At 44.9% G+C, this 15,151-nt stretch overlaps 1 protein-coding gene across 3 annotated transcripts in view; it reads right to left on the bottom strand.

The window, feature by feature from the left end:
* Window positions 1–15,151, bottom strand: part of FRMD4A (FERM domain containing 4A) — a 695,424-nt gene that overhangs the window by 358,725 nt on the left and 321,548 nt on the right. The window contains exon 1 of one of the 3 annotated variants that reach the window (XM_025395886.1): window positions 7,138–7,597. The exons of the other annotated variants lie outside the window; for them this stretch is intronic. Within the exon in view, the coding sequence (XP_025251671.1) occupies window positions 7,138–7,230 (93 nt within the window). The 5' untranslated portion in view covers window positions 7,231–7,597. Of the gene's footprint in view, window positions 1–7,137; window positions 7,598–15,151 lie in introns of those variants that run through there. 3 annotated transcript variants of the gene reach the window in all.

Here is a 15,151-nt window from a genome sequence, read left to right as displayed (position 1 = left end):
CTCCTCAATGTGCTGGGCACTGCATAGGATGTCCCAGGAATATGGACCCCACTTTCAAGGAGCCTAAATAGTTTTTTCCCCCTATTGAGAATGACACGACCCAAAAACCCAACGCAACCAACCCATTTATTTCTCTTTTATGTGACGCCACCAGAAAACACAAAAACTAGCTGATTTCCTTCTGCTAGCATCTTGCCCAAATCATTGATCTAGGTAATATTATTTCCTTGGGTCAGTTGTTCTCGGTATTGGCTACATGTTGGAATTACCTGCGGATTTAAATACTGATGCCTGGATTTTATCCCCAGAGATTGTGATGTACATGGTCTGGGGTACAGATAGGTTTTTAAAAGCTCCTTGCGTGTTTCCAAGGCAACAATAAAGTTGAAAAGCACTGCTTTAACATGATCCATGGCATAATGGCGAGGCATGAGGAGGGGACAAGCTATTCAAAGAGGAGAACCATAGCCGAGTTTCAGGCCCAGCCTGAGAGCTGTCCTTTTGCATAGGATGCTGAAATGCCTGGGAGTCCTGACCATTTGCATAGCGATTTGTAATCCTGCTTTCCACACCAGCTTGAGGAATGAAAACTCTGGAGCGGTACCCATAGAGACAGCCTTTCCTTCCCCACACTGAGCCAATAAGCAATGTCATTCTGCCCAAGATGAGAAGTCAGTGGCTTAACATGACATAAGCTGCTATATGAAATAAAACAAATATTGGTTCACCAAGTTTGGGTCACTTAAAATTGCACGGGACTAACCAATGCAGGGAAAATGGCCTTCAATGCATTCTGTGAACCAGAGAATTGGAGTCCCCAATAGTCCGTGTTCTTTTTCTCCAGAGAGGCGTATATTTATAGAAGGAACAAAACCCCATACAGGATGAGGGGGCTGGCTAATAATATGTGTGAATACACTGATCTGTCTGAACAGTTCTTGGCTGCCTGTGCTCAATGGTAATAAATATCCACTGAAAGCCGTCTGCTGTATGTGTTTTTGGTAACGTCTCACACTTCCCTGCATGAATACATTCAGAATGTAAGCACCACACACTCAGCTATAGAGACTCTGTTGTATTCCGAATTCTTAAGTTATGCAGCTTAGCAGCTGTGATAATGTAATGGTTTGCAAAATAATAGACTGGCAAGACGTCAACCTGGAATAACACATCATATAATGAATGATGTGGGTACAAAAAGGTTTAATTTATGCTGTGTTAAAAATATCGCTCCAGAAATATCCCACCATTTCAGTCTTTCCTAGACACACAAAAACCCTTTCACCTAAAATATTGGAATAATTGTGGTAAAAGAGAATGCTTTCTTGTCTCATTTTCCCCCCAATAAAACCATCGAATTTGTACTACTTTGTGAAGAGACCTATGATTTGAGTCTGATTGGCTGTTCGTGCATTAACTTTGTTCTACTTAAAGATGTACGGCATGGTCTTAGAGTTCCGAATAAACAAGAAAAGAGCATTTTGCTTTCTCCGCTTGTACTGACACGTAAGAGCGAACACATTTTCCACCAAAGATAATGGGACTTGTGGTAGGTTGGCATGGGGATGGAGGCTGTTCCAGTGTAGGTCTTAATTCTGATCCTCTTCTCAAATTTGCTCACTGAGAGTTTATATGAACTTTTAGATTTCATTCATTCTGTTATCTAGTGGATCTTTATTGCACTCCTGTTACGAACCAGGAACCCAGGGGTATTCCCTGTCCTCAAGATGCCTGCATCGTATGGAGGATTATGACTGATGCAAACCAGAGGTTTCAATGCAGTGTGATTTGTGCTATGGTAAGGGAATTCTAGAGTGCTATGAGAGCCTGCAGGGAGAGCACTTACTCAGACTTGGGGAGGGGATGGGGTGCCTGGAAGAGCTTCCTGTGGAATTGCCTTTAGGCTGAAAGAAGTAAAGGGGGTGGAGGGAGGAGGCAGAAAGTGCCAGGAATATGAAAACACACACAAAGGCCCTAGGGCAAGAGCAATCTCAGTAGTTTAGAGGAACTGCAAACACGTCCTAGTTGGAATATAACACTCCCAGAGTAAGGCGTGGGAAGAGGTGAAGCTGGAGGGCTGTGATTAGGAAAGGCCTTGTGATTTGTCCTTATCCTGAGGCAGAGAGCCACTTAAGGGTTTCAGTAGACAAGTGGCACAATCACCCCTCGGTTTTAGAAAGAGCACAGTGGCTGCAGCACAGAGCATGAATTGAGGGGAGCAAGACCTGACATGGTGAGAAGGCAATATGCAGGCGAGTGATGGTGGCGGGCTGCACCAGGGAACAAAGGAGCAGGACGGGGGAGACACGTCTCAGAGCTGGAATGGACAGTGCCTTGTGGCTGTGAGAAGGAGACAATGGAAAGAGAGGAGGCGGGAAGACGCCAGGATCTAGTTTGGGTTTTAGGAAGCTGGGGGTGTTAGAGGAGAAGCAGGATTATTAGGAGAGATGATGAAGTTCAACATGGACATGCTGGATTTGAGGTGTTGAGATGTTCAAGAGAACAGTGATGTCCAGTCCACCTGGGGGGTCTGTGGGCGTGGATATTAGAGAGGATAAGTCAACGGGGCAGAGGAGCAATCCAATAAATGCGGGAAATTATGCTCCCACTTCAACAGATGATCTTACGGCTGGGAAATCAGTGGGTGAAAACAGAGATACAGCAACTCGGTAAGTATTTGCTTGACTGGGTCCAAGCCCTCATAGGTGGGCATCTCAGGGTGTGAAGACATACACATTTCTCAGCTTCCTGGAGCCCAAACTAGAGCAGAGAATATAGACAGCAGCCTAGCAGATTTCACCTCCACTTAAAACCACAAACTAAAACAACGTGGGATGGGCTACATAAAAGGCTCACTCACTCATTCTTAGGCTTTGCATCTATAAAGGTAATCTCCAACATAAAACCATTTCCTCGTATTGCAAAGTTATACTAGTTTAATAAAAACTTTCCCGCTGCCCCAAGGCAAACTCCCAGAAAAAAATTTCCACATTTTCTCTTTCCTTAATTCACTTATATGTTTTGTTCTTACATTTATTAGAATTTTCCATGAAGTTCATTTTTACTTTACTTCTGGAATAAAAAACATCTGGCTTTGAGGGAAGAAACCATACAGAAGGATCTGGGCTTGAGTAAGTCGAGTTACTTGGGATTCACGTGTAGTCAGTTTGAAAGACTTTGTTTTCCACGTGTCTTACATAAAATTGGGAGTTCCAGAAAAGTTATCACCATGACACAATATACTGCTTTTCTTGGCTTTAGCAAGTGAATAGCCCTAAAGGACGGCTCCAGGAGACAGGGAAGTGTATCTAAATATAAAAAATTGTCATCTGTTATTAAAAATACAAGACTGGGTGCGGTGGCTCACACCTGTAATCCCAGCACTTTGGGAGGCTTAGGCAGGTGGATCACTTGAGGTCAGGAGTTTGAGAGCAGCCTGGTCAACACCGTGAAACCCTGTCTCTACTAAAAATACAAAATCATCCAGGTGTGGTAGCACATGCCTGTAATACCAGTTGCTCTGGAGTCTGAGGGAGGAGAATCGCTTGAACCCAGGAGGTGGAGGTTGCAGTGAGCCAAGATCGTGCCACTGCACTCCAGCCTGGGCAACACGGCGAGACTCTGTCTCAAGGGAAAAAAAAAAAAGATACAAGCCAAGTGTTCTTATACACAAAGACAGGCAATCTTAAAAACGATGCCTATCATTATGGACTGCATTTTATGTGATTGCCACGTACTGTGTTAGGTCCTTGCATACATTTTTGGTGATCCTTTACAAGCACTGAAAAGGGGTGGGTATTGTGGATGGATAAACCAAAGCTGAGAAAGTTCGAGTCACTCTGTCAACGCCATATGACTCATAAATAGTCAATAGTCAAACAGCAAATAGTCAATAGTCAAACAGTAAATAGTAAAACTCGTAAATAGCAAATAGACAAGCCTCACCCTTGTCATCCCACCGTGCTGCTTTCTGTAGCACCTAAATTGTCTCTGTTACTTATTTTGCAGCTTAATTCTAGCCTGTATTACACTGACTTCTAATTGTTTTATTTATATAAACTTTACAGGCCTAATCTCTCCTCCCAAACCAAACATGGCATTTTATATTTCTTTCTTTCTTTTCTTTTTTTTTTTTTTTTTGAGACAGAGTCTTGCTTTGTCACTAGGCTGGAGTGCAGTGGCTCCATCTCGGCTCACGGCAACCTCCACCTTCTGGGTTCAAGCAATTCCCCTGCCACAGCCTCCTGAGTAGCTGGGATTACAGGCACACATCACCACGCCCGGCTAATTTTTTGTATTTTAGTAGAGACAGGGTCTCACCATGTTGGCCAAGATGGTCTCCATCTCCTGACCTCATGATCCAACCACTTCATCCTCCCAAAGTGCTGGGATTACAGGTGTTAGCCATCACACCAAGCCCATTTCATATTTCTTTCATGTTTCCACCCTCCCTAGCACAGTGATGGGCTCATGGCAGTCTGAAGAAGCATGAACCAGAACTAAGTCTGGTCTCTCAGGATTTGGTGGATGTCTAAGTTGCAGGGTTAAAAAGTTGCAATTCCTTCTTTCAACTCAACCTCTAGGCAGTTGGATACAGAAGCAATTGTTGAACCCTGGGCACCTAAGGGGACAGGACTGTTAGTGTCCTGTAAATCATGTTCTTCTATTTGGTTTTCACCACCTCTGAATGGCATGTCTTCTATATTACCTTTAATGTGAACACAGGTGACGAGGTGGTTATAACCCTTTTCTCGGGGCTAGGCTGCCATGCCATTGCTCCTCCAGAGAGCAAAGATGAAACATGATCCCATGGGTAAGGACATGCAATGCCAGGTCCCTGGATTGAGGTCCCGCTCTGTCATTGACTGTATATTCCTATAGAGAAGATTAAACCTCTCCATACCTTGGTTTCCCTATTTATACAGGACAAGGGTAGTAACCCCTGGGCTCTGTGCCTTGTTAGTAACTCACGATGGTAAAGCAGGGGAATGGACTGAAAGCCTTATAGAAATGTAAGGTCTTCCACGTCATTAGATACTGTGAGACAATGGAAACCGCTGACGGAACTGAACAAACTGCTGTTGCTTTACACTCCCAATGGAAACGTGCCGGCTCTCAGTGTTTGCCCTTACCTCTCCTCCTCTTCTATGAACACGGGACTCCATTCTGAAAACTGTCATAGAATTGTCAATTCCACTGACCCACGGTGTAAGATGTCCAGTGGAATTGACAGGAAATCGTACATTTCAATTAGTTCCACTTCCCATTGCTGTGGAGGGTGAGGTGCTACCTTACCTTCACGGGGAAGACCCAGTGCTCCAAGGCTGTGCTGCGCGGGAGGGCCCCAGAGAGCTCAGACCATACTCACATTAAGGCCGGTGTAACAATGGGGTGTGCTCAAGGGCAGAAAATAGCCCTGTGTGCTTTGAAGGCAAGTGTGTGCAAACATATCCAATAACAGATATGTTTTGTGTAAGATACTATATCCCTATATTGTCAATTTTTCTAAAATTGGTAAACAATGACTAACAGAAGTGGTAACTGTATATATTTGAATTTATGCAAACATACATGATTTATTAAGCACTTTATCTGGAGATCATAATGGTATAAATGGAGGTTTCTGGGTGACTGGATTTGTGTGTGTGTGTGTGTGTGTGTGCGCGCGCGTCTATAAAGGATAAGTATTTGCTCAATATTGCCATTCGCACAGCCCTAAGGCACACAATTCACATTTCCATGTTAGTATTTGTGAATCAATATCTTAATAATAGAACACATGATAAAAATGTAGTTACCATACAGACCAAAGAGTTTTCACTAACACCTAACATCACACTCAATAGCAGCCTGATCCATGCGTAAATTTTGCTATCACTGATGGCCTAAGCTCTAAGCTATTGGTATAACATGAAATACACAGTAAGTATTTAGTACATATTAGTTGATGATCTTGACATTCAGAACAAGAAATAAGTCTCAAAATCATGACCTACACACAACCAGAATAGAAAGCAAAGTTTTTTCATTTTTCAAATGGCAGAAAAATGTAACTCATCAAAACTCAGGAAATCAACCTTGCCTAAGTATTTCGTTAGCCCCTCATATTTTTAAACCTTTAGTTGTTTTTTTTTTTAAATTAAACATCACTGAGTAGTAAGTATACCAACCAGAAAAAGTCACTTGAATTCAATTCTGATCTTTATAAGATGCTGCAGATTGCTGATCTGGCGAGAGAGCGTCATGTGAGGCTGTTCGCTTTATCAGGTCTTGGACTACACCTTAACTGAAGACGTCTATGTAAGTGACGAAAACTCATGGAAGGGCTTGCCACGATTCAAACACGGGCTTTTGGGATTTCTGAGACCAACAGAACTGCTGTACGCTTTGTGGGTGTAGGGATTCTTCCTGCATGTTGAGCCTGTCACCCCAACGACAACCAGCTTTGCATTAACTACAGTCAGCCTCAAACTGCATCTGTTACTCCAGAGAAGGACAAATCCTTATTATTATTTTATAGGATCTTCTCTGCTAGGGACTTCCAAAGTAAACATGCTTTCAGGAAATTAACAGAGTAATTTTAAGCCAAAATCCATAGTATTAAAAACAAATAAACCCCAAATGATAGCAATGTATTTGGGGACAAAAAAAAAGCTTTTAATCAACTGCCTGCATAATTTAAACCACCAAGGCTTTGAAGCTCCTTCACATCACCATCACCTCCCTTTTAGACACTGTCACCCAGCAGAAGGAATTCACAGCCCTGCTGCACTAATCAGTATGTTTCAATAAACACAGAAGAAATCAGTTTCGCAACCCCCATGCATTTCTCAGCAAGCACTCAAATCTTTCAAACCCATTCCGGGAGAAGTTCCCGACCCAATCTTATCCCTCGTATTTCATCTCTAAGAGCACCCCTCCCCCATCCGAGATCCACAAGTTACAAAAATTACTGTTTCAGGTTTCTCATCGTTATCTGTTAAAAAACTAAAATTACAGATCAGATAGTATTCTACAGTCCCAGGAACTCCAACTGTTTGGGAACGTGAGTGACAGAAGTAACCCGGTATACAATGAGGAAAACATCTCCCTGCCTTTGGAGCAATTGAGAAGCAAACAGCCCGCCACGTAGCTTACCCTTTCAACGCTGCGCCTTCTCAGAGATCCATAAGGAATTTTCAGTAAAAGTCTTTGGGATCTATTCGGAGCCACTGCAGCCTGAACCACCATGGTGTACAGCTGTGTCTCTCTCTCTGTGTGTGTGTGTGTGTGTGTTCCCAGCAAAGGGAGAGAAGGAGCCTCCCTCAAAAATAAGTTATGGTCTCCTGGAGGGTTCCCAAATATCAAATAACTGAAAGAGTTTTTCTTTCGACCATCTGAGTCAAGATGTGGTTTGTCAGGAGGAGGGGGGATGGGAAGAAAGAAAACCAGCCCAAGTTCTGCAACTTCAGCGCTCACGAAGCAACATCTCTAGCTTTCTTCCATCTGTCCCTCTGCACAGCTGGTTCAGCGAGACTGCGGTGTCCCGCTCGTGGGCAAGTAACGCTCCTGGGGAGACTGATCCAGAAATGTCAACTTTGCTTCTTGTGGCTGCAGATGGTAACCAGGTCAGTTGTCTAATCAAAGCTCTATCAGACGTATTATTCATTCCATCACGTGACTCCCAAGCCCCTCGGCTGTACAGTAGGTCACATGCTCACCTTAAAAAGACTATTTGGAATATCACCATCTGGAATGGAGATTAATGCAGAATCCTACATTCTGATTTCACTCTCTTCTGAACGGAGGAACGATATTTGACGACCAGAGACAGAACACATCAGGGACCTCTTTGCAGTCATAAATTCTATCTATAAAACCGAGCATCAGACATGTATATCTGTTTTCCCTTCCTGCTTTCTAACACATAAAAATAAACACACGGGTTTTACTCACTGTATATGTGAATACAGTCCACGGAGAGAAAGTATGAGGGAAAGAAGAAGAAACTGCTTCAATCACATGATTCAGATGAATCGAATCAAATCGAGCAGACTTGCGTTTGGCACCTTGTCATTTAAATGTTTGTGTTACAGAACATTTATTTTTATGCATGCCAGTAAACGCGAAGAAACTATGTTTCATTTTACAAGGTTGTGTCGAAGCAGACTCATCCATTAAGTCTGTCAATTATTTTCTGATCACATTGTGTAATTTCAGATCAGACAGCCTTCTTTGACGGATGGCATAAATGGTTTCAAACGTTAATTTTTCCGTAATATTTTCCTCTACCTGCCCCATCTCTACTCCTCCCTAAATCGGCTTATTTCCATAGCAGAAAAAATTACTACAAAGAAAATCAAGTAAGGGGCTTCCAGGATATGGGGTATGTTCGGATTTTTTTTCTTTTTCTTTTTAAAGCATTTCTACATACACTGCTTCTGTCTGTTCTGAGTTTTACGAAAGGAATGGCCATTTCCTTTGTAGTCATCCCCTGGTTTTTGGTGTTAGCCTCATACACTCTGGGCACCAGCTTTGAGACCCTGTCTGCAGACTAGTGCTACGTTTATTGAAAATGACGGAAAAGAAGGTTCTGTTTATTCAAACAAACTTAATAGGAAATGGGGGTGGGGTGCGAAGGGAAGAAGCAGAGTTTTACACTATGAGAAAATGAATCAGAAGAAACAGGAGAGGGGTGCCATAGCGGCGGCGGCAGCGTGCAGACTGGAAACCTGGATTCAGCCCTCCAACGCAGACACACATCGCAAGTCAGTTAAAGAAAGCATCGAGTTGATGTGGGAAGTTCCAAATATACAACAATTGGGCTTTGTTCATAATTGGTTCCATGTGTGCAGTGGGAGAGTCAGTGAGAGGGTGAGAGAGACAGGGGGAGATGGAAACCTCTTCACCACGGCTCGCACGGCGTCTTTGGCGAGGTGGTTTAGGTTTACATCTCTTTCTTCCCTCTTTCTTGCTTCTTGCCTGCACTGCCTGGTTTCAGAGTACTGGCGGGGGGTGGGAAAAAATCTGGAACGATACCCGATGATTGAGCCAAAGCAAGGGAAACTCATTTCTTTGTAAAACTGCACTTGACGTTGTAACGGTTTTGAACAAAGGATAGGCACATTTTCAGAACACTTTATCTGTTCAGAGTCAAGGCATGTCATTCTTCCAGCTCAGTTTTGGAGTTGGTGGAGGGGACAATGATGAGATGGACTGAGAAGCCACTGCCTCTTCTGTGACCCAGGCCGGGGCAAAGCCCCGGGGAGCTGAATTTATTTACATTTGACTAAATGCAACTTCCTGTTTCCCAGGGGTATTAATGAGTGTTTCACTGGGGGGCTTAGGCTTATGGCACAGTTCAGACCATAAGGGACATTTTGATGAACTAAGTGCAAATAAAACAAAAACACATGCATTTGATTAAGGTTAAAATACATATAGAAGAGAATGTTAATGGAAACAAAAATAACCCTGGGCCAGACTCCCACACATCTGAGTCTCACACATTCCACATCCTTCCCTTGGGAGGCGGGGAGAAGGATCACTTTTCATATTAGCACAAGAGTCTCCTCCCAGATAATGGAGCCCTCCCCAGTCCCCGCGGAGTAGGTGACCGCCTCCTTGGAGTGATTTAAAGGCTCTCAAAGGTTGGCTTGCCCAAAATTATCTTTCTGCTTGTCTTGCCATGGGTGTTGGAGACTTACACATTCAAAATTAATGATTGAGTTAAGGTCTTTACAAAAAAAAAAAAAAAAAAAATAGAGACAGGGTCTCACTATATTGCTCAGGCTGGTCTTCAACTCGTGGGCTCAAGAAATCTTCTCACTTCGGCCTCCCCAAACTGCTAGGATTACAGGCGTGAGCCACCATGCCTGGCCAAGTATTTCTTTCCATTGTTAGAATACAAATGTGTTTCACCGGAAGGGATATGCATTCGTACTCTCACAGTTACAACCACTTTAGGAGAAGCGAGAGGAGCGAATGTTCACTGAGCACCCACCCATTGCCAGGCCACATGCTGTGAGGTTATCAAAGGTTACTTCCAGGGAAGAAATGAGTTTCATTATCCCTGTTTTAGAGGTGAAGACACTGGTGCTCAGAGGGGTTTAACAAGTTGGCCATGGCAGCACAGCTAGAAATGTCAGAGCTAGGATGAAAACCAAAGTCAACTGGTGTGATTTCAGGGTCCAGCTTGCTGTCCCACGGGACTTTATCAGATTACAGCAGTTTGGAAATCCCAAAGGAACATACATCCGTTGAATCCAACAGGAAAATGGAAAACTCTGTCTTTGAAAAGAAGAGAATGTCAATACAGGAAACTGTTAGATTGAGCAATTTTAGAGTTTCTGGAGCTGCTGCTTTGATGTCACCAGGAGTAAGGCACAGGGGATGGAGGGGCTAAGAAGCACAAAGGGGAGGTGGGGAGGCTGGCCTAAGTGGTCAAGGAAGGAGCCGAGTTATTAGAGCTGGGAGGGCCAGGGTCACCTACTAGAGGCTGGAAACTTGGAGACCCATCCAGTGGGAGATTCAGCCACTGCTGGAGCCTTCATTCATGGTCAAGGGGAGGTGAGGAGAAATTCCTGGCCCTTCCTTTCCATCCGACTTCCAGTCTCCTGGCAGCATCTTCCAGCTAGTTGAAAGGGAACTCTGGAAATAGCCATGTAGGCAGGGCAGGGAAAGGGTGAGCCATAAATCTGAGTATATGCGGCTCCAGGCCAGCCCTGAGGGACTGAGACATTGGACCAAAGGACTGGGAAACGGTAAATTAAGGGTGAACTGAAAAGAACAGCAAGAGGAGGTGGTACATGGTGGCTGACGCCGGTAATCCCAGCACTTTGGGAGGCAGAGGTGGGTGGATCACCTGAGGTCAGGAGTTTAAGACCAGCCTGGCCAACATGGTGAAACCCCGTCTCTACTAAGAACACAAACATTAGCTGGGCATGGTGGTGGGTGCCTGTCATCCCAGCTACTTGGGAGGCTGAGGCAGGAGAATGGCTTGAACCCAGGAGGTGGAGGTTGCAGTGAGCTGAGATCTCACCACTGCACTCCAGCCTGGTAGGCAGACAGCACGAGACTCTGTCTCAAAAAAAAAAAAAAAAAAAGAAAAAGAACAGCAAGAGGAAAACCTACAAAAAAATATTACATAGAAAGAGCAGGTTGTTTTCAGGATGGCAGATGACACGGTACTCTCAGCATCCAGGAAGGGCCTAATGGCTGCTGGATGTGGGGTGGGAGTCATGGGGGGAAAGATGCCTCAGGGATAGGGGGGCAGTCAACAAACTGTGTGCAGGAGAGGGAGATGTAGAAGACACTCCGGTTCTAGACTCTCTGAAGCTGCTGCTTTTGATGCCTCAGGGAGCAGCGCACTTAAAGCTGGCAAAGCCTTTTGTTTGTTTATTTTGAACATTTCCTTCCAGTCTTGGTGAAAATGTTTGCATTAAAATCCTGGAAGGAAAATGCATAGAAATCCGTTGAGCCAGGTTTCAGGAAAGTCACTGATCTTGACATGCCACAGCAAGATGTATCAAAGCAAATGGGTGTTCTTGGTCATGAATAGCAGGGTGTGAAAGGGATGGGGGGAATGCGGGGGAATGTTCCATCACAGAGAGAGCATTTTGCAATGCTGGTGATAATAGAGGCAGCAGCAGGACAGGGAAGAGTCTGCTGGGCCAACGTGTATGCGCAGTCACAGGAGGGGCCTCACAGATGAAGTCAGTGCCCGTGTGGATGCATGCTGAAAAGCCATGTGAAGGTTAAATGATCTCCTGATGGAATCCTGGGCCCTGGCACGGACATGCGGCCTGATCATCGCAGCCCAGGGTAATCCTGATGAGCCGGCCTCAACTATTTGTCCAACCGTTTGCCCAGTGCCTGAAATCACTGCTAGTGAGGCTGACCTGTCTGTCCCCTGGAAGTTCACTCACATGTGTGTCTGACCTCAGAACTGCCACTTGCTGGCACTAAGTAAACTCATTTGCATTGCTTTATTTTGTTCATTTGGCAGAATACTGAAAGGACAGGTCACAGGACAGAGAGGTTCCAGCTGGGGAGGTGACTGAGGTCACACTGTGTAATAGGTGCTGTCATGACACTCCCAGGGCAGAAGGCAGGCTGAAGCCACCATGAGCCCCAGCAGAAGGGGCAAAGGATGGTGAGCTGGAGGAAGAGATGGGAAGGTGACCTGAGGGGCCACTCTGATTTTGTTCCTTATCATTCTTTCCCTTGTAAAAGGTGAAATACCACTTACATGAAGGAAACGGAAACAATCCAAAGCTGACCGTGTAAATATCTGTCCTAGCTTCCATCTTGAGCCATACTTCCTTGTAACATCTTGCAGGCTGTTAAAAGCAGGCTCTTTCTCAGTGTCGTTTGAGGTCTCCAGGCAATAGGTGGCAACTATTCCCACCTTCTCCCACATGCCAATCAAGAAGTTAGGCCTCTAAGCAGGACATGCACAAGGGGTGTCTGAGAAGCAGGTTGGAAACCCCTCAATGACCTCACCTACAGGCTGTAGGAGGAGGGAGAGGGAGACAAAAGAGGAGTGTGGGGCTCAGGGAAAGAGAGGCACCTGAAATGGCTCATTAGAAGAGAGGCATCACTTGGACCAGGGAATTGCAGGGATAAATCCCCAGAGATTCCCAGCAAAAAACCCACAAGGCACCCTGCAAGAACAAGAGGTGGGTTTAAACACCCATCAGTCCCAGAGAAAGCCAAGGCCAGCCCAGTCAGGCATGGTGGCTCAAGCCTATAATCCCAGCACTTTGGGAGGCCGAGGCAGACGGATCCCCTGAGGTCAGCAGTTCAAGACCAACCTGACCAACATGGAGAAATCTCGTCTCTACTAAAAATACAAAATTAGCCAGGAGTGGTGGCGCTTCCCTGTAATCCCAGCTCCTTGGGAGGCTGAGGCAGGAGAATCGCTTGAGCATGGGAGACGGAGGTTGCGGTGAGCCGAGATTGTGCCACTGTACTCCATGGAGCCTGGGCAACAAGAGTGAAACTCTGTCTCAAAACAAAGCAAAAACAAAAACAAACAAACAAAAAAACCCAAAACCCAAGGCCAGCCCATGACAGCTCAGGCACATAAAGCTCTCTGCTGGGCCCTGGCCTTTGGTCCACTTCAGCTCTGGAGGGGTCAAGAAAGGGCAGTGAATATCAGGTAGGTGGGTGGGGATGCAGGGGAGGGATTTGGAGGTGGAGCCACACACTCAGGGCTCCCACTGCAGCCATCGCCCATACCTGCCCCCAGCTGGGGGATGGGAGAAACCATCACTTTGATGGAAGCTGGTGTTGTAATTATTGTCATGTGAAGCAGGGAAGAGGAGCAGTAGGATGAAATTGAACCAACACACATGCAGGAAGAAAACATATTCTTCCTAATACCCTGCCTCGATCATTACACATTCTATGCATGTAACAAAATATCACATGTCCCCCATAAATATGTATGTGCATTATGTATCAATACAAAAATGAAACATAGCTAAATCTTCAAAAAGTACATTCTTAAAAGACTTGGAAAATTCCTAGAGCAGGAGGGGGAAGTTTGGAAGGGAAACTCTGTGTTTCTTCAACATTCCACCCCCATCCCATTACCTCCCGACCCAGCTATAGCCTAGGTAATTCATGTCATGTCTCATTAGAGGAAGCTGAGACTGAGGTTAGACAAACAGAAAGGCTGCCTACATCCATAATTTTTTGTTTGAAAACTGGCTGGAATTTAGGCCAAACATGAAACCCAATATCCGTAAGAACAGGACCAAGACATCAAGCAACACTCCTGTCACCAGACCTCACAGGCCCAGGGCCTGTGAGATTATCTCCAGCTCACCAGTGTGGGAAAGTGTAGCTTTTTCTTGGTTTCACCTACGGTTTGCTCTAACACAATGCACTGTTTGCAGTATCTGTCTTTGGACAGACTTTTCCTCCTCCTGTGCCATTTGGAAGACTCTGGGTAGAACTGTACCTAGCTAGGGTGGGCAGATACATTTTTCCCTCCCTCCCTCCCTCCCTTCCTCCCTCCCTTCCTTCCTTCCTTCCTGCCCTCCCTTCCTTTCTTCCTTCCTTTCCTTCCTTCTTCCTTTCTTCTTCCTTCCTTCCCTGCCTCCCTTCCTTTCATTCTTTCTTCCTTTTCTCTTCTCTACCTCCTTCATCCTTCCCTTCCTTCCTTCCTTCCTCCCTCACTACCTTCCTTCCTTTTCTTCTGTCCTTCCTTCTCTCCCTCTCTCCCTCCCTCCCCCCCTTCCTTTCATCCTTTCTTCTCTTCCCTTTCTCCTTCCTTCCTTTTCTTCTTTCCTTTCTTCTGTCCCTCCTTCTCTCTCTCCCTCCCACCCTTCCTTTCATCTTTTCTTCCCTTTCTCCTTCCTTCCCTCCCTTCCTTCCTTACCTTTCCTTCCTTCCTTTCTTCCTTCCATTCCTTCCTTGTTTCCTTCCTTTCTTCCTTCCCTTCCTCCCTCCCTTTCATCCTTTCTTCCCTTCCTCTTCTCTCCTTGCTTCCTCTCTTTCTTCTCTTCCCTTTTCTCCTTCCTTCTTTTTTCCCTTCCCCTCCCCTCCTTCCCCTTCCCTTCCCTGCCTCTCCCTTCTTTCCCTTGCCTTGCTGGACTGCAGTCTAGGCTTCATTTAATACTTCATTTAATACTTATCCTCCATGAGCAGCCAGGCAAATGAGATAAAAGATGTTTAGACTGAATTGTGCAGTTTGATTCCTGCTTATCCTTGCTGGGAGAGGGTGTGGTGTTCTAGAATAAATGGTCAATTCCTTGCTTCTGCCATGACACTGTCCATGCTCTTCTTGTATACTGTACTAAGCTCTATCATACTGGCTTCGTCCTTGTCTAAATGGATTGTACTATTTTCATTTATTGCTTATGTTACTTCATTCATTCAACCACTATTTTATTGAGTGTTTAATAAAATAAGGCAACTCCCTTATATGGCATATTCTATTACAGGCACTATTCTAAAGTTTTAAAATATTTAATTTATTTAGTTCTCATTACACTTTATCAAATAGGTACTCTTATTTTCCCTGGATGAAGACAAAAGGACTGAGGCACAGAGATTGAAGTAACTCACTCAGGGTCGCAATGAGAGGCTCCAGAGTCTATTGACTGCCTCCCTCTTCTGTGTTACTACAACGGATCAAGTGCTGAGCCAAGAACCGGGTATG

The sequence above is a fragment of the Theropithecus gelada genome, chromosome 9, assembly GCF_003255815.1.
Source record: "Theropithecus gelada isolate Dixy chromosome 9, Tgel_1.0, whole genome shotgun sequence".
NCBI lineage: Eukaryota > Metazoa > Chordata > Mammalia > Primates > Cercopithecidae > Theropithecus > Theropithecus gelada.
Note: the sequence above shows the minus strand (reverse complement) of the source record. Positions and strands in the feature narration are given on the sequence as shown.